The sequence below is a fragment of the Rhinoraja longicauda genome, chromosome 8 (genome assembly GCF_053455715.1).
Source record: "Rhinoraja longicauda isolate Sanriku21f chromosome 8, sRhiLon1.1, whole genome shotgun sequence".
Lineage (NCBI taxonomy): Eukaryota > Metazoa > Chordata > Chondrichthyes > Rajiformes > Arhynchobatidae > Rhinoraja > Rhinoraja longicauda.
This window is the reverse complement of record NC_135960.1, coordinates 72,156,811-72,181,659: the sequence shown is the minus strand read 5'-3', so window position 1 is coordinate 72,181,659 and position 24,849 is coordinate 72,156,811. Positions and strand designations below refer to the sequence as shown.

Genomic DNA, 24,849 nt, shown 5'->3' with positions numbered 1-24,849 from the left:
CGAAAGACTGACGAGAGGTCATTTATTTATTGGGCAGTGTGAGTTCTTTTACCATGACTTAAATTATTAATTGCTCCGTCTTACAACTGATACGTTAATTTGTAAATCTCATTCATTGAATTATTGATTCCAAAGTCCTTCAGATTTTCAGGGATTCTGGTCCAAGGTTTGCAGAAAGAACTAGCCTTGAATACCTGAGCTTCTTTAGGAATTCCAATGTATCCAAATGCACCTGTTCAACCATTGACTTTGGTGCCCACAGACGCAAAATAGCTTCTCCACAGCATGGCCCAACAACAACAAACCTGTGCTTGCTTTACAATTTATTCGTTTGTCCTCCTGATCCATGTAACCTCTCGGATATTTGACCTCCTCCAATACTGGTGTCTTTACCATCCTAGATTTTTGCCATGCCGATATTGACATTTGTGCTTTTATCTGTCTACATCTTAGATTTGAGATTCTGCTCCGTTTACCTGTTGGCCTCCAAATCTCTCTATTCTCTTACACTGTTTTATAAAACGTTTGCCCAAGGTTTGGTCAACTGACCTAATCTATTATCAAAAGGACACAAAGTGCTGGAGTAATTCAGTGGGTCAGGCTCTGGAGAACATGGAGAGATGATGTTTTGGTCCTTTTGTGCATTGACCAGCATCTGCAATTACTTGTTTCTACAATATATTATCATGTGGTTTATTATCAGATTTTATTTGATAACACTGCTGTGAGCTGCGTTGGAACTTTTTAATAATTGTAAAGTGCCGCATAAATTCTGGTTGTTTTTGTTAAGGAATAAAGCAATCAGGAGTCAAAGTCCATGAGATCAGACCTAACCCGAGCACGTGTAGGCTAAGGCAAGTTACATGTCAGTCCGGGCCGCACGGTGGAGCAGCGGTAGAGTTGCTGCCTTACAGCGAAAGCAGCGCCGGAGACTCAGGTTCGATCCTGACTAAGGGCGCCGTCTGTACGGAGTTTGTACGTTCTCCCCGTGACCTGCGTGGGTTTTCTCCGAGATCTTCGGTTTCCTCCCACACTCCAAAGACGTACAGGTATGTAGGTTAATTGACTGGGTAAATGTTTTAAAAAAATTGTCCCTGGTGTGTGTAGGATAGTGTGAATGTGGGGGGGTCGCTGGGCGGCGCGGACTCGGTGGGCCGAAGGGCCTTTTTCCACGCTGTATCTCTGTATCTCTAAATCTAAAGAAGGTGGCCTCAAAAGTGCAAAGGTCCCAGCCTGAATTGTCGCCCATCCATGTTTTCCAGAGATGCTGCCTGACCCGCTGAGTTACCTAGGTATTTTGTGTCTATCCATATGATTGGTTGGCAAGATCAACTCTGGCTCTGATGTGATACTTCTAAATAGCCCAAATATATTTTTGTACCTTTGATTACTCATTTTGGGGAGAACAATGAAGAACAATGAAGTGCAGCACAGGGGTAGATTTGCTGCCTTGCAGCGCCAGAGTCCTGAGTTCGATCCCGACTACGGGCGCTGTCTGTACAGAGTTTGTACGTTCTCCCCGTGACCTGTGTGGGTTTTCTCCGAGATCTTCGGTTTCCTCCACACTCCAAAGACATACAGGTTGGCTTAGTATAAGTGTAAATTGCCCCTAGTGTGCGTCAGATAGTGTTAGTGTGCGGGGATCGCTGGTCGATGTGGACGGTGGGCTGATGGGCCTGTTTCCGCGCTGTATCTCTAAACTAAATTAAACTAAACTAAACAACACATTATGCTGCCTGACCCGCTGAGTTACTCCAGCATTTTGTGATACCTTTGAGAGACCATGTATCTTTAAACTTTCAATAAAGTTGAGGAAGTAAACAGTAGTGGAGTAGAGATATTTTATTGTGATAAATATTTTAACAAATTTGTGCCATGCAATAGCAGATTAGAAGTCCCTCATGCGCCTGAAAGACCCAATGGTGGAGTTGTAGCCTCCCCAGTCATTGTATTTCCTGTACTCCCCGGGTCTCATGAAGTACTGTCGGCCTCTGTAGTTGGGCTGTTCATAGAAGATCCAGTGGCCGTCCGTCACCTGACATGGATCTATAATCTGGCTTAATTGTTGAAATATTTGCTGAAGTCAAAGAAAAATTGATTGTAATTCTGAATTTTCCAGTCATCAGCTATTGATTTTCACATAAATCAAAAAATTCATATGCACAAAAGTTTTTACACAACAGTTGAGATTTTATTTTTCTTATGAACATTTCTGAAAGACAGAATCATGTTACCAAGAACCATCTAGAAGTCCCTCATGCGCCTGAAAGACCCGATGGTGGAGTTGTAGCCACCCCAGTCATTGTATTTCCTGTACTCCCCGGGTCTCATGAAGTACTGTCGGCCTCTGTAGTTGGGCTGTTCATAGAAGATCCAGTGGCCGTCCGTCACCTGGCAGGAGTGGATGTCACGGTAACGGAAACGATCGTAGACGGAGGGACAGTCGTCCATGAATTCCATCGTCTGTCCTCCAAACTCAGGTCTCTCGTAAATCTTCATCCTGTAGTTGCCCCCTTGTTGCTGTAAAAGAAATCTGATTGTAATTGGGGTCAAACACAAATCCACATTTGGTCCAAGATGAGAAAGCAGCCTAACAAGGACGGGAATATTCCAGACTAGTTGAAGTCTAAAAAAAGCTAGATAAAGTGCGATAATCTGCTGGACAGGGTGACAATGTTAGGTTTGGCAATGATGAAATGCTGCCAAGCAATGTTATTTGTAATGATATTTTGAATATTAATTTGGTACGTGCAGGTAAAGTGGGAAGTGTAATGTAGGAGTATAACCAACAATGTGATTAAAGATGAAACTATTTATCAGTTAAACTAATTAATTGAATTTTAGGCTTGTTGGCAGTGTGGCGGGACTGTCATATGTTGAAAGACTGGAGCGACTAGGCTTGTATACACTGGAATTTAGAAGGATGAGAGGGAATCTTATCGAAACGTATAAGATTATTAAGGGGTTGGACACGTTAGAGGCAGGAAACATGTTCCCGATGTTGGGGGAGTCCAGAGCAAGGGGCCACAGTTTAAGAATAAGGGGTAGGCCATTTAGAACTGAGATGAGGAAAAACTTTTTCAGTCAGAGATTTGTGAACCTGTGGAATTCTCTGCCTCAGAAGGCAATGGAGGCCAATTCTCTGAATGCATTCAAGAGAGAGCTAGATAAAGAGCTTAGGGATAGCAGAGTCAGGGGGTATGGGGAGAAGGCAGGAACTGGGTACTGATTGAGAATGATCAGCCATGATCACATTGAATGGCGGTGCTGGCTCGAAGGGTCGAATGGCCTCCTGCACCTATTGTCTATTGTCTATTGTCTATTGTCTACACTGCCATAAAATCTTATCTTTTAAAGAGTGAAATAAGTGAAGCAATAAGCAGGGAAAAGCCGACAAAAATTCACAAATATATTTGACGTAATGGTCTGATTAAGAGCTGCCCTTACAGGATTAGTTAATGCAGTCTAGTATATCCTGTAAATTTATAAAATAAGAATGAGCATATTAATTTATAACAAATTTATCAGCAATGTGTAATTAATGTTTCCACCAACAATCTTCCCACATAATCATTGTGACTCGTGCAATAATCTAATGTAGCCAGCAGAAGGCACAAACTTAATTATCTCTCCAAAAATGCTATAGATTATATTGGAATTTACAACGTCACTTTGTGTAAAATATCAGTCAGTATCATATTACAACCGTTACATAAACAGGCACAGTTTGAAGGACCAAACACAATGAGAAATTCATAAGCTCATAAGTGATAGGAGCAGAATTAGGCCATTCGGCCCATCAAGTCTACTCCACCATTCGTTCATGGCTGATCTATCTCTTCCTCTCAACCCCATTTTCCTGCCTTCTCCCCATAACCTCTGACACCCGTACTAATCAAGCATCTATCAATCTCTGCCTAAAAAATATCCATTGACTTGGCCTCCACAGCCTTCTGTGGCAATTAATTTCATAGATTCACCACCCTTTGACTAAAGAAATTCCTTCCCATCTCCTTTCGAAAGGGGCTTCCTTTCATTCTGAAGCCACGAGCTTTAGTCCTAGACTCTCCCACTAGTGGAAACATCCTCTCCACATCCACTCTATCCAAGCCTTTCACTATTCGGTAAGTTTCAATGAGGTTTCCCCCTTGTCCTTCTAAACTCCAGCGAGCACAGGTCTAGTGCTTTCAAACATTCAACAGTTGCTAACCCAATCAGGAAAGAAATGACAGCTGAAGAATTACCATTGAGGAACTCAAATGTTCCCAATGTTGGGGGAGTCCAGAACCAGGGGCCACAGTCTGAGAATAAAGGGGAGGCCATTTAAAACTGAGATGAGAAAAAACTTTTTCACCCAGAGAGTTGTGGATTTGTGGAATTCTTTGCCACAGAGGGCAGTGGAGGCCAATTCACTGGATGAATTTAAAAGAGAGTTAGATAGAGCTCTGGGGGCTAGTGGGATCAAGGGATATGGGGAGAAGGCAGGCACGGGTTACTGATTGTGGATGATCAACCATGATCACAATGAATGGCGGTGCTGGCTCGAAGGGCCATATGGCCTCCTCCTGCCCCTACTTTCTATGTTTGTATGTTTCTACGTAACTCAATCTACAAACACAATGATCAGCACCGGGTACTGCATATAGCACATTAAATTATCACTCACGTGGGGGTAGGTGCGGCAGGACCTGATGTTGTCGTTGAATCCCATCCAGCGCTGGTAGTCAGGATACTCCCCCCTGTTCAGGACATACTGGTACCCCATGTAGTTGGGTTTCTCGTACGCCACCCACCAGTCGCTGTCCACACGGATGGAGTTACAGCGGCTGAAGTAAGGAGACAGATCAGCACAGTCAGTGCTGCACTCATAGTGCCGGCCCTGGAAGTTCCTGTCCTCGTAGAAGATGACCTGCGGGGAGAGGGGAAAAAAAAAGTCTGTCAGTTAACAGTTCATCCCAGGAGATATGCAATGCAATAGAATGCAAAAACACTGAGTTCCCCTTGCCTTTCCCATGTTGAGTCCAGCGAGGTTCGAAACTGACTGAATGTTTCACTGCCTCATGTCGCTCGGTATTTATATAGTGCGCAAAATAAAGACATCAATGAGCTTTTCTTTTGTCATGACAATGAATCACTACTGAAAATCAGCGGAAAAATAACCACACACTGCAATGATGGAAGAGAAGCATTCGAAAGACACCTGATGTGTCATTGATTCTCCCCATTTTGTTTTCATGTCACTTTGTTTGTAATCTGAACAAAAGCGTTCTGGAGCATCCACTGCTCCGATTCCTGCTTCATATCATTTGATGAATCATATTGTGGTTGACTGCTCAAATCTGCATTATGTCAAACATTACGGTAGCCGATTATTTTATTAATGAATTTGTACGTGACAAGTTGTGTATAATAGTAAGATTAAATTAGATTAGTGTAGTTTAGAGATACAGCACGGAATCAGGCCCTTCGGCCCATCGAGTCACCGTCCGGCGTGGGCTGAAATAGGCTGCCGGATTTTTCTCTGCTTGGCGGGGGCTTCAATGTCGGGAGCCACGACTGCCCCGACGGGCAGCGGCAGTGGCAGTGGCGGTGTCTTCGCCCGCCCCGGATCGCGGGGCTTGGGTCGGCTCGCTGCGGACCTTTCACCGTCCGGCGCGGCCTGGAACGTGGGAACTTCAACAGCCTGACCGCGGGAGAAGACGGCAGGGGAAGAGAAAAGACATTCTGGCCTTCCATCACAGTGAGGAGGGGACTGGAGGAGACTCACTGTGATGGATGTTTCTTTTTGTTTGGTGTTGGTTTGTGATTGTGTGTGTTATTGCTTATTTGTATTGCTCTTATTGTTGGACTGTGGGTAATGTTTCATTTCACTGCACATTTATGTGTATGTGACAAATAAACTTGACGACTTGACCATCGATCCCCGCACACTAACACTATCCTACACATCCACCAGGGACAATTTACAATTTACACTTATACCAAGCCAACTAACCTACAAACCTGTACGTCTTTGGAGTGTGAGAGAAAACTGAAGATCTCGGAGAAAACCCTCGCAGGTCACGGGGAGAACGTACAAACTCCGTACAGACAGTAACCATAGTCAGGATCGAAGCCGAGTCTCGGGCGCTGTGAGGCAGCAACTCTACCGCTGCGCCACTGTGCCGCCCCTGATCGTGGATTGTGTGCGTGCAAAATGATTTCTGATGAATGCTTGAAGTAAAGTGGGTGAATAGAGGTCCTTGACAACAGCAAGGCCTTTAATAAAGTTCCGCATTGTAGGTTGCTCGGGAAGGTTAGATCGCATGGGAGCCTGGGAAAGCAAGCTAACTGGGTAGAGGATAGGCTGGGTGGAGAGAACAGTGGGCAGTCACAGAGGGGATTTTTTCAGACTGGAGGCCTTTGACGAATGGTGTGCCTCAGGAATCGGTGCTGTTTGTGGTTTATATCAATGATTTGGATGAGAATGTACAAGACATGATTACTGAGCGTGCAGATGATGCTAAAGTAGGTGGTACCCTAGAGAGTGCAGATGGTTATCATTACATCACAGCATTATCCTGAGCAGCTGGGCAAATGGGCTGAGGAATGGCTAATGAAGTTTAATGCAGATAAGTCGAAGGGGAAGTCTAACATGGGCAGTACCAAGGGTTGCCAACTGTCCTGTATTAGCCAGGACATCCTCTATATTGGGCTAAATTGGTTTGTCCTGTACGGGACCGCCCTTGTCTCATATTAGGCCCGGGGGGGCGCTGTAGGCCCGGACACTGTAGGCCCAGACACTGTAGGCCTGGTCACTGTAAGCCCAGGGGCCGCAGTAGGCCCGGACAGTGTAGGCCCGGAAGCCCGGGCGCCGCCTAACGGAGATTGCGTAGCAACCCCCTCCCGGCCCGGGTGGCCGCCATTGGTGGAGCGGGAGCATGTGGCCGCTGACTGGGTGAGGTGGGGTGATTGTCCCTTATTTGGGAGTGAGAAAGATGGCAACCCTAGCAGGACCTACACAGTGAATGATAGATCCCTGGGAAGTGTTATGGAGCAGAGGGATCTCGGAGTACACCTACATAGTTCCTTGAAAGTGGCATCACAGGTAGATAGGGTGATAAGGACAGTTTCTGGCACTCTGGCCTTGGTAAGTCAGGGTACCGGATATGGAAGTTGGGATAATATGTTACAGTTCTTTATTTTGTGTCTTTTGGTTTAAATCTCAGCGATGGTGTGGGCCCTGGGGTTAATTTTATCTTTAAAGCTTATCTTTACAAGACCATAGGGCAGCACAGTGCCTTACAGACTGGAGACCCAGGCTCGATCCTGACCACAGATGCTGTCTATACGTGGTTTGAACATTCTCCCAGTGAGCGCATGGGTTTTCTCCAGGTGCTCCAGCTTCCTCTCACGTTCCAAAGGTTTGTAGGTTAATTGGCTTCTGTAAGAAAGAATGTCCCTGATAGAAACATAGAAACAGAAAATAGATGCAGGAGGAGGCCATTTGGCCCTTCATCGCCATTCATTGTGATCATGGCTGATCATCCACAATCAGTAACCCGTGCCTGCCTTCTCCCCATATCCCTTGATTCCACTAGCCCCTAGAGCTCTATCTTACTCTCTTTCAAATTCATCCAGTGAATTGGCCTCCACTGCCTTCTGTGACAGAGAATTCCACAAACTCACAACTCTCTGGGTGAAAAGTTTTTTCTCATCTCAGTTTTAAATGGCCTCCCCTTTATTCTCAGACTGTGTGGGCCCTGGTTCTGGACTGCCCCAACATTGGGAACATTGTTCCTGCAGTGTACAGGATAGAACCATTGTGAGCGGGTGATCGCTGGTCGACGCGGACTGGTTGGGCTAGAGAGCCTGTTTCCACACAGTATCTCTAAACTACACTGAACAAAGCAGTGGTAGTGGAACCTGTAACCATCTGACACAGAGGCAGGCCTCCTCCGACTCACAGTGCGTGCTAATGCACTGGGGATTGGAGCACTTCACAAGAGCTGTACAGGAAGATAGAATGTGTTGGTGGACCTGCAGTGTTGTGACCCAGCGAGGGGGACTCTACGTAACAAACCTTCACGTTGCAATTCTGTGCAATTCAGAGGGGTGTTTGTACTGTACATACCACTGCACCATCTAAATCGTTGTACTCTCTCCTCACTTCTGGCTCATTTAAAAAGTTGCTGACCAGAGTCCGAACTGGACAATGATTCCGTTTTTTTCCCCGCTCGTGGATGCTGAAGATAAATAGCTGTGCACTGGTGTAATGACGGGCTTGGACAACTTGCTGAGTCAGGTTTACAGAGAGCTTCACTCTGAATCACTCAGTGTCCCACCCGTGCTTTTTAAAAAATTATTACAAATGCTTTATTCCAAAAAACACGACAAAGATACAAAGTGGTAACGCGATCAGATCAAAAGCCGCCTGTATCGGCAGTGTACAAAACACAACAATTGTCACATTAAAATCTCGCCATCTCTGTCAACAATACATTCGACCCCCCCGCGGCGACCAGCGTTCCCGGACCAGCCTCCAGAGTCCCCGTGGACACCGCGTGTACGTGTTCCCTCTCCAGGGACACGCGGGCACGGACGTAAGCCCGGAACAGGGGCAGGCAGCCGACCTCTGTGAGGCCGTCGACTGCCCGCTGCCTGGACCCGCGGATGGCCATCTTGGCCAGGCCCAGGAGCAGACCAACAGGGAGACCCCCTCCTCCCTCCTGACCCTCCCCCCTCTGTACCGGGTGCCCAAATATCAGCAGCGTGGGGCTAAAATGGAGCCAGAACACGAGGAGCAGCCCCTTCAGATACTGGAACAGGGGCTGCAACCTCACGCACTCTATATACAAACGGCACACGGTCTCCTCCTCGCCGCAGAAGTGACAGGCGGCTGACGAGACCGTGAACCGGCTCAAGTATCTGTTACAGGCCACAGCCTTATGCAACATTCTCCACCCCAGGTCCCCGATGTAAAGCGGGAGGACCCCCTTATAGAGAGACCTCCACTGGGGACCGCTCCCGCCGTCAGGTGGTAACACGGACCACCAGGGCGTGTCCAGACGGAAGACGAGGGCGAGGAAGTGGAGAGTGTGCAGGAGCAGCCTGTACATGACGCGCCTCTCCGCGTCACGGAACGGCACGCTGGGCATCTGGGAAAGGCGGCTCATATTGCGTGGGGCCGGCTCTCAGGAAGGGACCCGGGCCGTGGGTCCAATGAGCAATTCCAACGGAGCGGAGGTAATCCCAGTCTCATCCGTGCTTTGGGAGTGTATTTATTCACAAAATGCTGGAGTAACTCAGCGGGTCAGGCAGCATCTCGTGAGAGAAGGAATGGGTGACGTTTCGGGTCGAGACCCTTCTTCAGACTGATGTCAGGGGGGCGGGACAAAGGAAGGATATAGGTGGAGACAGGAAGATAGAGGGAGATCTGGGAAGGGGAGGGGAAGGGAGTGCGTGACGGGTCAGTGTTTTTTTGTAAATTAATCAAAAATATTTATTCGTATATTAAAATAATATATACAATACCCTAAAAGCAAAACAGAACCCACCACCGTAATACAGGACACACAGTAAACTGTTATACAACTATCTTACCCTCCTTGCCCAGGGTGCATCCAGCCCCCGCGGTACCCAGTGGTCCCGGGAATCCCCCAGGGTGCCCGTGGACAGCGCTGTTCCGCTTGGCGCCAAGACTGGCGGATGGCCAGCTTGGCCCCCAGGCCCAGGAGCAACCCAACCAGGGCTTCTTCGGCCCCACGCCACAGTGTTTAGACGGAGCGTCACTCTGTATCTAACCCCCGCCCTGAAAGTGTGTGAAATGTCAATGTCGAAGGAGATTCACACTGCACCTCACCCACGAGACCCATGGAATCTCCTGTCAGCAACCGTTTCAACTGCCCCTCCCATTCCCACTCTGACCTTCCTATTTTGGGCCTCCACCATTGCCAATGTAAGGCCACATGTAAATTGGAGGAACAGCAGCTCGTATTTCGCCGAGGTAGCTTACAAACCAACGGTACAGACGTTGAATTCTCTCATTTTAAGTAACTTGCACCTCCAATCCCCTCCCCTTCCCCCATCCCTGTTGGGGGAGTCCAGAACAAGGGGCCACAGTTTAAGAATAAGGGGTAGGCCATTTCGAACTGAGATGAGGAAAAACTTTTTCAGTCAGAGAGTTGTGAATCTGTGGAATTCTCTGCCTCAGAAGGCAGTGGAGGCCAATTCTCTGAATGCATTCAAGAGAGAGCTAGATAGAGCTCTTAAGGATAGCGGAGTCAGGGGGTATGGGGAGAAGGCAGGAACGGGGTACTGATTGAGAATGATCAGCCATGATCACATTGAATGGCGGTGCTGGCTCGAAGGACCGAATGGCCTCCTCCTGCACCTATTGTTTATTGTCTATCCCCCTTGCCTCCTTTCTCCCCACTAATCATTTAACTCAGCTCTCCATTTTGTTTCCCTCTCGAGATCACACCTTCCCCAGCCAACAATGGGCCCACCAGGGACCCATCCTGCCTGAGGTCATTGTGGCCGCCCCTGATTAGTCCTGGTCTTTTCTCGCCTCCATCTCTCCCCCCCCCCCACCACTCCCAGCCCCCCACCCCTACTTTCAGTCCCGACCCGAAACGTCACCTGTCCTTTTTCTCCAGAGATGCTGCCTGACCCCCTGAGCCACTCCAGCATTTAGTGTCGATCTTTGGTGTAAAGCAGCATCTGTAGTTGTTTGTTTCTATTGCCCTGTATCTAACCCCTGCCCTGGGACAGTGTAGAGGGAGCTTCACTCTGTGTCTAACCCCTGCCCTGGGACAGTGTAGAGGGAGCTTCACTCTGTGTCTAACCCCTGCCCTGGGACAGTGTAGAGAGAGCTTCACTCTGTGTCTAACCCCTGCCCTGGGACAGTGTAGAGGGAGCTTCACTCTGTGTCTAACCCCTGCCCTGGGAGTGTGTAATGGACCGGTGTAGAGGGAGCTTCACTCTGTGTCTAACCCCTGCCCTGGGAGTGTGTAATGGACCGGTGTAGAGGGAGCTTCACTCTGTGTCTAACCCCTGCCCTGGGAGTGTGTAATGGACCGGTGTAGAGGGAGCTTCACTCTGTGTCTCACCCCTGCCCTGGGAGTGTGTAATGGACCGGTGTAGAGGGAGCTTCACTCTGTGTCTAACCCCTGCCCTGGGAGTGTGTAATGGACCGGTGTAGAGGGAGCTTCACTCTGTGTCTAACCCCTGCCCTGGGAGTGTGTAATGGACCGGTGTAGAGAGAGCTTCATTTAGCACCAACCCATCTCTGGGATCATTCATTATTGACAGTGACCTTGGAGAGTGATTCACATCACCCTTTCGTTGAGTGGTCTGGTGAACTGTGCGCCCCTCCCTGCTAGAGAATGCAGGGTGAAATCAAAATTTGAACTTCATGTTGAATGTAAACGAGAGGAGTTGAGTATAGGAGTAAAGAGGTCCTTCTGCAGTTGTATAGGGCCCTGGTAAGACCACATCTCTCTCCTCCTGCCTCGACCAGCTTGCACCTATAAAAACCAAAACAGTTTCCTTCACCCACTCTACTCCCTGGTTTACCCCCGAACTCCGCATGATGAAAACTCATGCCCGCCAACTTGAAAGACTCCGCAACAAAACAGGTCTCACAATTCACTCCCAAGCCTACAAAGACCACCTGCAGCAATACAAAGATGCCCTCTCCCGCGCCCACTCCACCTACTACTCTCAAATAATTCACTCTGGCTCCGGAAACCCAAAAGCACTCTTCTCTACAATAAACAAACACCTCAGCCCCCTGGACACCATCTCCCAATCATTCACAGTTGACAAATGCACCTCTTTCCTTTCATTCTTCCAAAGCAAAATAGACAGCATCTACAGCACCTTAACCACCAACGCACCTGTTCCCCCTCAAACCACCTGCTCCCCCTTATCCTGTCAACCCCTGCCTCAGTTCTCCCCAGTCTCCACCACCGACCTCTCTGACCTCTTCACAGGAATAAAAACTGCCACCTGCTCTCTGGACCCCATCCCCTCCAGCTTTGTCAAGGCCTGCCTTCCTGCTCTCTCTCCACTTATCACTGCAACAATAAACTCCTCCCTGTCCACTGGCATCGTCCCGCCATCCCTCAAAATCGCTGCTGTCACCCCCATTCTGAAAAAATCTGGACTCAACCCTGACACCCCAAACAACTTCAGACCAATCTCCAATCTACCCTTTCTGTCCAAAGTTTTAGAACGTGCTGTAGCTTCTCAACTCAAATACCACCTCTCTGCCAATAACCTGTATGAAACTTTCCAATCCGGATTCCGTTCCAACCACAGTACTGAAACTGCACTCCTCAAAATCACCAACGACCTTTTCCTCTCCTCTGACGCTAGCAACCTCAACATCCTCATCCTACTTGACCTCAGCGCCGCCTTTGACACCATAAATCACTCCATTCTCCTCACCCGACTTGAAACCTCCTTTAACATCAGCGGCACAGCCCTATCCTGGATCAAATCTTACCTCTCCGGCAGGCACCAGTTCATCTCCATTAACAACTGTAAATCTCCCACCGCTCCCCTCCCCCAAGGTGTCCCCCAAGGCTCAGTCCTTGGGCCCCTCCTCTTCATCCTCTACCTGTTCCCCCTTGGTCAATTAATCCGCCATCATGGTCTCAACTTCCACTGCTTCGCCGATGATATCCAGCTCCTCATCTCCACCAAGTCAATCTCCACCACCACACACTCTACACTGACAAACTGCATCACTGAAATAAAATCTTGGCTTCAATCAAATTTCCTCAAACTCAACTGCAACAAATCCGAAATCATCATCATTGGTCCAAAAACGCTCACCAAATCCAGCCAAAACTTCATCCTCAATATTGATGGTCTCCCAGTATCCACCTCCTCTCGCATCCGGAATCTTGGAATCATCTTTGATCAAACCCTCTCCTTCGACAAACACATCACCAAGACAGCCTTCTTCCACCTCAAAAACATCGCCCGTCTCCGTCCATCCCTCTCCTCCACAGCTGCAGAAACCCTCATCCACGCCTTCATCACCTCCCGTCAGGACTACTGCAACAGCCTCCTCTATGGCTCACCCTCAAAAATCATCAGTAAACTTCAATACATTCAAAACTCCGCTGCCCGTCTACTCACCCAATCCCCGATCCGTGACCATATCACCCCCGTCCTTTACAAACTCCACTGGCTCCCCATCCCCCAGAGAATCCAGTACAAAATCCTCCTCATGACCTACAAAGCCCTCCATAACCTGGCCCCATCCTACCTGACTGACCTCCTCCACAGACACACTCCCACCTGCACCCTCCGCTCTGCTGCTGCCAACCTCCTGTCCCCCCCATCCGGACCAAACTCAGATCCTGGGGGGACAGGGCTTTCTCCATCGCTGCTCCCACCCTCTGGAACTCACTACCCCAAACCGTCAGAGACTCCTCCTCACTCACCACATTCAAAACATCACTGAAGTCTCACCTGTTCAGCACTGCCTTCAACCACTGAAGGTCACCTCACCTTCTGTCTCCTTTCTCTGTTCGTTTACTTATTTATCTATTTATTTCCTTCTCTATGTTCTAGTAATCCCTGTAAAGCGTCTTTGAGTGTTTGAATAGCGCTATATAAATGTAATGCATCATTATTATTATTATTATTACATCTGGAGTATTATGTGCAGTTTCGGTCTCCTAAATTGAGGAAGCTGGTCAATAGACAATAGACAATACACAATAGACAATAGGTGCAGGAGGAGGCCATTCAGCCCTTCGAGCCAGCACCGCCATTCAATGTGATCATGGCTGATCACTCTCAATCAGTACCCCGTTCCTGCCTTCTCCCCATACCCCCTCACTCCGCTATCCTTAAGAGCTCTATCCAGCTCTCTCTTGAAAGCATCCAACGAACTGGCCTCCACTGCCTTCTGAGGCAGAGAATTCCACACCTTCACCACTCTCTGACTGAAAAAGTTCTTCCTCATCTCCGTTCTAAATGGCCTACCCCTTATTCTTAAACTGTGGCCCCTTGTTCTGGACTCCCCCAACATTGGGAACATGTTTCCTGCCTCTAATGTGTCCAATCCCCTAATTATCTTATATGTTTCAATTGAGGCAGTGCAGCGTAGGTTCACTAGGTTAAAGGGAAGTATTGCCTGTGGGGTGTTGGCCTTCTCACTGGCAATACTTCCCTTTCAGCCTCGGGTTGTGTGGGACAGCAGCTGGTGAATCTCCCAGTACTTTGTTTGAATGGGAGATGAGAAAGAATGTCCGTAAAACTGTCTGAAGAAGGGTTTCGAATCGAAACATCACCTATCCATGTTCTCCAGAGATGCTGCCTGACCCACTGAGTTTCTCCAGCACTCTGTGAAACGTCACCTATCCATGTTCTCCACAGATGCTGCCTGACCCGCTGAGTTACTCCAGCACTCTGTGAAACGTCACCTATCCATGTTCTCCACAGATGCTGCCTGACCCGCTGAGTTACCACACCACTCTGTGAAACGTCACCTATCCATGTTCATAGATGCTGCCTGACCCTTTCCTTATGTGTATTAGCCAGCATCTGCAGTTGTTTGTTTGTACATAATACTTTCCCTGTGAGGTTAACTCTGCCTGTCGCATTCAGTGATAATGTCAGAATGCTGGGGTGAATTGTAATTATCTCAATCTCCAATTTTATTTTCCACTAGGCAAGCCGTGGACCCATTGGGTCCAAGCCTCTCCTGCAGGCCCGGCAACCCCTGTTGGGTCCAAGCCTCTCCTGCAGGCCCAGCAACCCCTGTTGGGTCCAAGCCTCTCCTGCAGGCCCGGCAACCCCTGTTGGGTCCAAGCCTCTCCTGCAGGCCCAGCAACCGCTGTGGGTCCAAGCCTCTCCTGCGGGCCCGGCAACCCCTGTTGGGTCCAAGCCTCTCCTGCAGGCCCGGCAACCCCTGTTGGGTCCAAGCCTCTCCTGCAGGCCCAGCAACCGCTGTGGGTCCAAGCCTCTCCTGCGGGCCCGGCAACCCCTGTTGGGTCCAAGCCTCTCCTGCAGGCCCGGCAACCCTCCCCCAACTGACGACCCGTGGACCCATTGCCGGCCAGGGAGTCACCCCCAGGGCCAGGGGCGGGCGAGGGGGGAGACGAAATGGGATAGGGAGCCACTCACCCCGGCCCTCGGTGGCCATCGTGGTGTCCAGCAGCTGGAGAGCGGCCGCAGGGCGCTGCCGCATGTTCGTCCTGCCAGCGGCCATCTTATTTGACCCTCTGCTGCCGCACTGCACCATGGGAGGAAGGTCAGGCACGGGGCACGCCGGGACGGGCGCCGGTCCTCCCGGGACTGCTGCGCGGGTGTGGGGAGCGCATTTATTAAAGTTTATTAAGTTAATTACTTTAAAAATGTAACGAAACTCACTTCCGGTGGCGCTATGGACTGAGTAAGTCGCACGCCAACTAGCTCCGTGAACATTTCGATCTAAGAAGAGAGGAACGGGACGGGCCCGTTGCAACTTACCGGCAATTCTCAACGAAGGGTGGGTGACGTCATCAGATCGCGACTTTTAATAGTAAATGTCGACAAGTCGCACCCCCCCGTTAAAAACCGTTAAAAAAGGAACGGTTAGAACAAGACTGTTGGAAGAAGAAGAACCAGGACAGATGGAAGCCTTTGCTGCAGCCCAAACTTCAGCGTTGACTCAGGAAGAAACCTCCAAACGAACCCGGAATCCACAGCCAAAAACAATTGGTTTGGAAGAATTTCGTAGCGTTGTTGGTGAGGAGCTTTCAGGTATGAAGTCTCAAGTAACAAATATGACAGTTGAACTCCAAGAGATGAAAGTTGAATTAGTATCGCTTAAAGGAATGAAGGGGGAAATACTATCTACTATTATTAAGGATCAGTTGGCTACATCAAAGGCTGAAATATGTGAAATCATGAATGAACACATGGAGGAAGTAACCGCCAAGCTACAAACGTTGGACTCTGATTTTTCCGGTAAGATGAACCACATCACTGAGTCAATACAACAACATGATGAGGCTATAGGTGAGTTGGAAACTTTAGCCGAGACGAGTGCTGAAACAACAAAATCAGTATTGACGGAGACTCAGCGTTTATCTGATTTATTGATGAAATTAACTGAAAAATGTACTGACCTAGAGGGTCATTCTAAACGACAAAATGTAAGAATTCTTGGAGTTAAAGAAGGTAAAGAGAAAGATAAAAACCTTCGTGACTTTACTGCTGAGCTGTTACAAGAAGTTTTGAAAATGGATTCAAAGCCCTTGCGGGATCGAGCCCACAGAGCACTGAGAGCACGGCCAGGTGCTAACGCCCCTCCAAGGCATTTGATACTGAGGGTGCATAATGCTCACGTTTTAGAAGATATGCTGTCGAGAATTGCTAGTAACAGAACTTTATCATTTCAAGGCGATGAGATTCGCATCTTCAGAGATTACCCTGCTGAGGTGGTCAAGAAAAGAGCACTGTTCAATGAGTCAAGATCTATTCTTAGGAAGATCCCAGCGCTCAGATTTGGTATGTTGTATCCAGCAAAACTTCGAGTTACCTACAATCAAATAGAATCCTTTTTTACTGACCACAATAAAGCACTGGAATTCGCTCGGGAGATCGAAAGGTCGCTGAAGGGTTGAATATGACTTCACGGCTTTATTAATTGGCAGACAACTGATTGGACTTTAAAATATTAAAATCTAAAGATTTAAGCTTAGTGTATATATTATACGAATATTAACCGTAACTAATTACTATTAATCAAAAAACATATATATTTTTATTAATCATTACTAATAAGAAGTACAAGTAATATTTGATTTATGTAAACTTTACTTCGAACACTTAATTAATATACCTTAGACAGAAAAATCGATTTATTATAGACTAATTAGTTTCGGGCCTGCCCCGTTTAACTCTCTTTTATAAAAAATTAAAAAAACAACAACTTCGTTAAAAAACGGAGCTAGTATCATTTTTTTTTTACATCCCACGGAAGTCCTTAGATTTTTTGCCACCTTAGGGTGGCTATCACTAACTGCACTAATTGTAGTTGTAGTTTTAGTTGTTTCTTCTTTTTTCCTGCACTCTTTTAACCTTTTATATATTGATTTTTTTTTTAGATTCAATTTTTATTATTATGTCATTTTTCAGAATTTATATACCTTTGGGAGATATTTCCGGGAGACATTCTAAGTAGTACAAAAGATCATCCACCCTTCATTCAAGAAAAATGTTGTAGTTCGGGTGCCAGGCCATTTGCTTTATTATAGACTATTTATCGGTTAAGATGCAAGATACTACTAGGAAAACAGGGGGTAAAGGTATTACATTTTGTAGTTGGATTGTCAAGGGTATTAATGAACCAATTAAAAAAGGTAAAGTACTTTCACATTTAAAATCTATTGATGCTGATATAATGTTCCTTCAGGAAACTCATCTAAAAAATGTAGCACATAATAGATTGAAAGGCAAATGGATTGATAAATAATTTCACTCATCATTTCCCTTTAAATCAAGAGGTGTTGCCATTTTAATTCGTAAGGGTATACCATTTATACATACTTCCTCTATAGTCGACACGGAAGGTAGATATGTTATATTAGTGGGAGAACTATATTCTACAAAATTGATATTGGTGAATGTCTATGCACCAAATTTTGATAATCCTTTATTTAAAAAAAATATATTTAATACCATTCCAGAATTTGGACAATATAACTTGATAATTGGAGGAGATTTAAATTGTACATTAGATCCTTATTTGGATAGATCGTCAACTCAAAGGAAAACAAAATCCAAGTCGTGTGAATTATTAAACTCTTATATAAATAGTGCAAATATAAAAGATGTTTGGAGAATTGAAAACCCTTCAGGCCGAGAGTATTCATTTTATTCACCAGTGCATAAAACTTACTCAAGAATTGACTATTTCTTGGTGGACTCCAAACTTATTCCTTATACGTATAATTCAAAATATCATAATATTATTATATCCGATCATGCCCCTTTAACATTTAGGGTAAAACTCCAAGGAGTAACGGGGAAACAGACCAATTGGAGATTTAATCCTCAAATCTTAAATGAAAAAGCATGTTATGACTATCTTAAATCGCAATTTGAAACTTTTTTTTAACGCAAATGACCTCCCTGAAACACCTGCGTCCCTGCTTTGGGAAACATTTAAAGCGTTTGTGAGAGGATGTATCATTGCCTTTCAAGCGTCTCAAAACAAGAAGAAGCGGGTTGAACAACATGACCTAGAAAGTCAGATAAAACAGTTAGACATAACAAATGCCATCGCTCCCTCTATTGAAATACATAATAAAATCGCAGCCCTCAAATATAAGTTAAATTATATACCATCAGCTCATATTTTAAGGCTTTTTCAATATACTAAACAAAAACATTTTGAATTTGGAGATAAACCACAGAAATTGCTAGCACGTCAACTCCGTAAATTAGAAGATGATTCTACAATTCATAAAATTAGATCAGAAAACGGAGATTTGCTTAAACTACCCAAGGATATTAATCAGAGATTTTTGCAATTTTATCAGTCATTATATTCATCAAAAATAACAGATAGCTCTGCGCAGATGCAAAACTTTTTGCAGGAATGTAACCTTCCTGGTTTGAATGTGAGTGATAGAAATTCACTGGGCGCAGAAATAACTATGAAAGACATTGAAGAGACCATTAAATCCATGCAAAATGGGAAGACTCCTGGCCCTGATGGCTTAAATAATGAATTTTATAAAAAATTTAGTGATTTGATCTCTCCACGTTTGCAAACTGTATATAGTCACGCCTTTAAACAACAGAGATTACCACAAACTCTGACTGAATCAACAATAATACTTATTCCTAAAAAAGATAAGGATTCTGAAGACCCTGGTTCGTATAGAGCGATAGCTCTTTTAAATACTGATCAGAAGATATTAGCGAAAATCTTAGCTCATAGATTAAGTCTAGTTATAGATAAATTGATACACCCCGATCAATCAGGCTTTATAGCTAAACAATATTCATTTTTCAATTTGAGACGCTTGTTCAATATAATATATTCAAATAGACTATTAAACGAAGATTTAGCAATCATCTCGCTAGATGCTGAAAAAGCATTTGATCAAGTAGAATGGCCCTATCTTTTCTCAGTGATGGAAAAATTTCAATTAGGTGAAAATTTTTGTTCATGGGTGAAACTTTTATATACATCCCCAACAGCTAGAATATTAACTAATCAAATGCTGTCATCCAAATTTCATTTATTTAGGGGTTGTAGACAAGGATGTCCACTATCACCGCTTCTATTTACCCTTATTATAGAACCACTTGCTGAGAGTATTAGATCAAATTCAGATATTCATGGCTATAACACTAAACATACAACCAATAAAATTTATTTATTTGCGGATGATGTATTAATATACATTACAAAGCCAGAAATTAGCATTCCGAATTTATTAAATCTCATAACTCAATTTGGTTCATTTTCAGGTTATAGAATTAACTGGTACAAAAGTGAAATTATGCCAATATTTGAGCACAATCCGGCCATACTTCAACAATTTCCTTTTAAAATTGCCTATGAAAAGTTTAAATATCTTGGAATTTACGTGACTAGGAAATATACTTCTTTATTTAAATTAAATTTTCCTCCTTTACTCACTAAATTACACAGAAATATCCAATTTTGGAAAACACTTCCTATATCATTAGTTGGTCGTAGTAATGCTATAAAGATGATCTTTCTCCCACAGCTACTATACTTATTTCAAGCAATTCCGATCTATCTTCCAAAAAAGTTTTTTTTTAAAATTGATTCAATTATTACTAATTTTATTTGGGACTACAAGACTCATAGAATAAATAAAAGACATCTATGTAAGTCTAAAACTAATGGAGGAATTGCCTTACCTAACTTCTTATTTTATTATTGGGCGGTTAATATTAAAAATATAACCTGCTGGTTGGATGACACTGATCAACAACCGGATTGGTTAAAGATGGAGAAAGAGGATTGTTTACCATTTGATATTGGTGCGATCCTCTTAGCTCCAATAAATGTAAATAAAAAAACATATGGAGGTAATCCCATTATACACAGTGTTATCCGTACCTGGAAACAATTAAATCTTACTTTAAAACTGAGTAAATTATCTGCTTTCCTCTCTATTGCGAATAACCCTTCTTTTAAACCGTCTGTCTTAGATAGAGGATTTGCTCAATGGAAAAGTTATGGAATTAAAAGGGTGGGAGATCTTTATCATAAGGGAACTTTTCTTTCTTTTCAGGATTTACAGCAGAAGTACGGATTACATGTTAATAATTATTTTAGATATTTACAACTTAGAGATTATGTAAAAGTACACATGCAAGAATATAAGTTTAGAGGTCCAGAAACACTTGATGTATGCCTGAATCGACATTATAATTCAAATAAATTAATATCCTTTATTTATAATACTCTCCTAGATACTGACATTCCGTCATCAGAATCTTATAGACGAGCATGGGAGGACGAATTGAATCAACTTATAATGCAAGATATATGGGATGAAAGTTTACAACATATACACCAATGTTCATTAAATACCAGACATTCCTTAATACAATTTAAAATAATACATAGATTACATTATTCGAAGACGAAACTAAATAGGATTTTTCCTAGTATCTCTCCTACTTGTGATAAATGTCAATTTCAAGAAGCTAATTTAACTCATATTTTCGTAACTTGCACAAAAATGCAAAATTTCTGGTTGGAGATTTTTAAAATAGTTTCTAAAGTTATCAACAAGCAATTGGATATGGATCCAAAATTAATTATATTAGGATTATCAGAACATACTACAAACTTTACAACAAGTCAGGTACATTTTCTTGATTACAGTTTAATAACTGCGAAAAAATTAATACTTAAATTTTGGAAAAAAACAATAACCCCCACAATTAAAATGTGGACCACGGAAATTACAGAGACCCAGCATTTGGAAAAAATAAGATTTGCCTTAATTGACAAACCTGAGTTATTTTTTAAAATATGGTCTCCATTTATTGAATTTTTAGAAAAGTAAATGGGTTTGGCACAGGACTAAAATAAAAATTTAAAATTAAAAGTAGAAACTTGAGTTTAGGGTTGGATGTACAACTGTGGTTATTGTCTCCCAGATCTACCCCCTTTAATTTTTATAGTTATACCTTTTTTAAAATTTTCTTATTCTCTCTTTCCAATAGTTTATAGTTTTTTTTTTCTTTTTTCTTTATTTTTTATTTTCTCTCTTTAAAAAATTAAAAATTGAAGCTATGTAAGAACATTGTAACAAATTTGTCTTTTATTTCTATTTGTACATATGCTTTTCAAAAATAAAAATATTTTTAATTTTTTTAAAAAAATGTAACGAAACTTGATGCATGCACACCGCAGGCGAATGGTGAGTATGGTGGGCCTAAAATTGTTGCGCTATCGTGTACCGTTTTGGCTGTACTTCGGGAACAACATACATACATACATACATACATACATACATACATACATACATACATACATACATACATACATACATACATACATACATACATACATACATACATACATACTTACATACATACATACATACATACATGCATACATACATACATACATACATACATACATACATACATACATACATACATACATACATACATACATACATACATACATACATACATACATACATACATACATACATACATACATACAAACAAGATGAGGGTTTGAGTAATATATAGATATTTGAGACCAAGAGACAAGGCTTGGTTGGGGCTCATATTTTTAGAAACGGAAATGGGAGCAGCGCAGAGAGAAGCTTCAAAAGATGCGCAGGAAGGAACTGCAGGTGCTGGTTTGCACCAAAATGCAGGAGTAACTCAGTGGGACAGGTAGCATCTCTGTAGAGAAGGAATGGCTGGTGTTTTGGGTCAAGAAGGGTGAAGAAAGGTCTCGACCCGAAACATCACCCATTCCTTCTACCCAGAGATGCTGCCTGTCCCGCTGAGTTACTCCAGCATTGTTAATTTTTTTTAGTTTAGAGATACAGCGTGGAAACAGGCCCTTCGGCCCACCAAGTCCGCACCAACCTGCGATCCCCGCACATTACCACTATCCTACACCCACTAGGGACAATTATACCAAGTGTACAAACCCAAGCCAATTAACCTACAAACCTGTACGTCTTTGGAGTGTGGGAGGAAACCGAAGATCTCGGAGAAAATTACAATTACCAATCATATTTATTGACGAGGCATGAGTCTGGCTTCTGACTGCTCAATAGCCTCTTCCACCAAAGATCATAACCCATTTTCCAGCAACCGCACATTTCTGCAGAGCTGGGACACAGCTGCCATCCCTGGAGGACATCTACAATGCACGCTGCCTCAGGAAAGCCACCAGCATCTACAAAGGACCCCACACACCCACGCCACCGTCTGCTTGAAATACTTCCATCTGGCAGACGTTACAAGACCTTCTACGCCCGCATCTCCAGACTAGGGAACAGCTTCATCCCTAGAGCTGTAGCTGGTCTGAATCGGTCCTGATGAGAGCCCACCATGATCTGTCTTTGCCCCCAGGGTCATCTGGCACAACTGACCCCTGCATGAACCTATTTGCACTTTACCTTGTTTTCTTTTCTTTTCTCTCCCTCCTTTTGTTTTTGCCGTGGTTTATTTATTTATTTTATAGCATCGATATGGAAGTGGCATTCTCAATCTCATTGTACTTATACAATGACAATAAAGATATAGTATAAGAAGATAACTGCAGATGCTGGTACAAATTGAAGGTTTTTATTCACAAAATGCTGGAGTAACTCAGCGGGTCAGGCAGCTTCTCAGGAGAGAAGGAATGGGCGACGTTTCGGGTCGAGACGTCTGAAGAAGGGTCTCGACCCGAAACGTCACCCATTCCTTCTCTCCTGAGATGCTGCCTGACCCGCTGAGTTACTCCAGCATTTTGTGAATAAAAACCTTCAATTTGTATTGTTTGGAGCCCTTCCTGCTAAAGTGTTCTCCTTCGGTGTGGCTGAGTGTTGCGATACCCAGTATATGACATTCCTTCTCAATTAATCTCCAAGCTTTGGTATATTAGGCATTTCAATGTGTAATAATGTAAAAGGTGTTCTGAAAACAGATGCGTTTGCTCCACTTATTCCTCACGTATCCTTGCCCTTGGTATCACGGGCAAAGAGAAAGATTTCACAGAGAAAGCTGAAAGAAGATGTCAATAACTACCCTTACACCTCATTCAAAGCTGTGAATATTTTGACGATAAAATCTAATGAAAACAAATTCCATTAATTTAATGTGGCGAGGAGAAAAGTGATGCATTGGGGCAGGGAAATATCATCAACATCATCTTCCTCACCCCTTGCCCAGCAATCCGTTCTCTCTTACATGCCCATATACAAAGGCAGCAGAGTTGCTGCCTTACAGTGAATGCAGCGCCAGAGACCCGGGTTCCATCCCGACTACGGGTGCTGTCTGTACGGAGTTTGTACGTTCTCCCCGTGACCTGCGTGGGTTTTCTCCGAGATCTTCATTTTCCTCCCACACTCCAAAGACGGACAGGTTTATAAGTTAATTGACTTGGTAAATGTAAAAACTGTCCCTAGTGGGTATAGGATAGTGTTAATGTGTGGGGATCGTTGTTCGGCGCGGACCCGGTGGGCCGTAGGGCCTGTTGTATATATGGACCAGAAAAGTAGTCGACATGGTTCCGCATGGTAGGCTGCTCTGGAAGGTTAGATCACATGGGATCCAAGGAGAGATAGCTGAATGGATAGAACATTGGCTTCATAGAAGGAAGCAGAGGGTGATGGTGGAAGGTTGCTTCTCGGACTGGAGGCCTGTGACTGGTGGTGTGCCTCAGTATTCGGTGCTGGGCCTGTTACTGTTTGTCATCTACATTAATGATTTGGATGAGAACATACAGGGCAAGATTAGGAAGTTTGCTGATGATACAAAAGTTAGTGGTTTTGCAGATAGCGAAGATTACAGCAGGATCTGGATCGATTGGCCAGGTGGGCGGAGGAATGGTTGATGGAATTTGACACAGAGAAGTGTGAGGTGTTGCATTTTGGGAAGCCTAACATGGGCAAGGCCTACACAGTGAATGTTAGGCCTCTGGGAAGGTTCAAGGTGAAGGGGAAAAGATTTAATAGGAATCCGAGGGGTAGCTTTTTCACACAGAGGGTGGTGGGTGTATGGAACAAGCTGCCAGAGGAGGTAGTTGAGGCTGGGACTGTCCCAACGTTTAAGAAACAGTTAGACAGATACAAGGATAGGACAAGTTTGGAGGGATATGGACCAAACACAGGCAAGTGGGACTAGGGTAGCTGGGACATTTTTGGCCGGTTCGGCAAGTTGTTCGGCAAGTTGGGCCGAAGGGCCTGTTTCCACACTGTATCACTCTGTGGCTCTATGAAGGGCCTGTTTCCACACTGTATCACTCTGTGACTCTATGAAGGGCCTGTTTCCACACTGTATCACTCTGTGACTCTATGAAGGGCCTGTTTCCACACTGTATCACTCTATGACTCTATGAAGGGCCTGTTTCCACACTGTATCACTCTATGACTCTCTGACTCTATCTATAACATTCTGGGCTTTTGATATTTCAGATGTGGTAGAGAGGGAGGTAAAAGAGGTGGAGGGGTTGCTGTACTAGTCAGGGAGACTGTTACTGTGGCACAGAGAGGACAGACTAGAGAGCTCATTCACTGAGGCGATGATATGGGTAGAACTTAGAAATGATGAAGGTGCAACAGGATTGCACTCTAGTTGCCCCAAAAGCAAGCGGGAGATAGAGTAACAGACATGTGGACGAACGAT

General features: G+C 44.5%; 1 protein-coding gene across 1 annotated transcript; it reads right to left on the bottom strand.

The window, feature by feature from the left end:
• Window positions 1-1,942: 1,942 nt before the first annotated feature.
• On the bottom strand, window positions 1,943-15,214 carry LOC144596390 (gamma-crystallin S-1-like). The gene is made up of 5 exons (XM_078404638.1): window positions 15,130-15,214; window positions 5,006-5,037; window positions 4,650-4,909; window positions 2,235-2,533; window positions 1,943-2,077 (listed from the first exon to the last, which is right to left on the bottom strand). The coding sequence occupies exons 1-4, from the start codon at window positions 15,212-15,214 to the stop codon at window positions 2,245-2,247; spliced, it is 666 nt and encodes a 221-aa protein (XP_078260764.1). The 3' UTR covers window positions 1,943-2,077; window positions 2,235-2,244.
• Window positions 15,215-24,849: the final 9,635 nt, after the last annotated feature.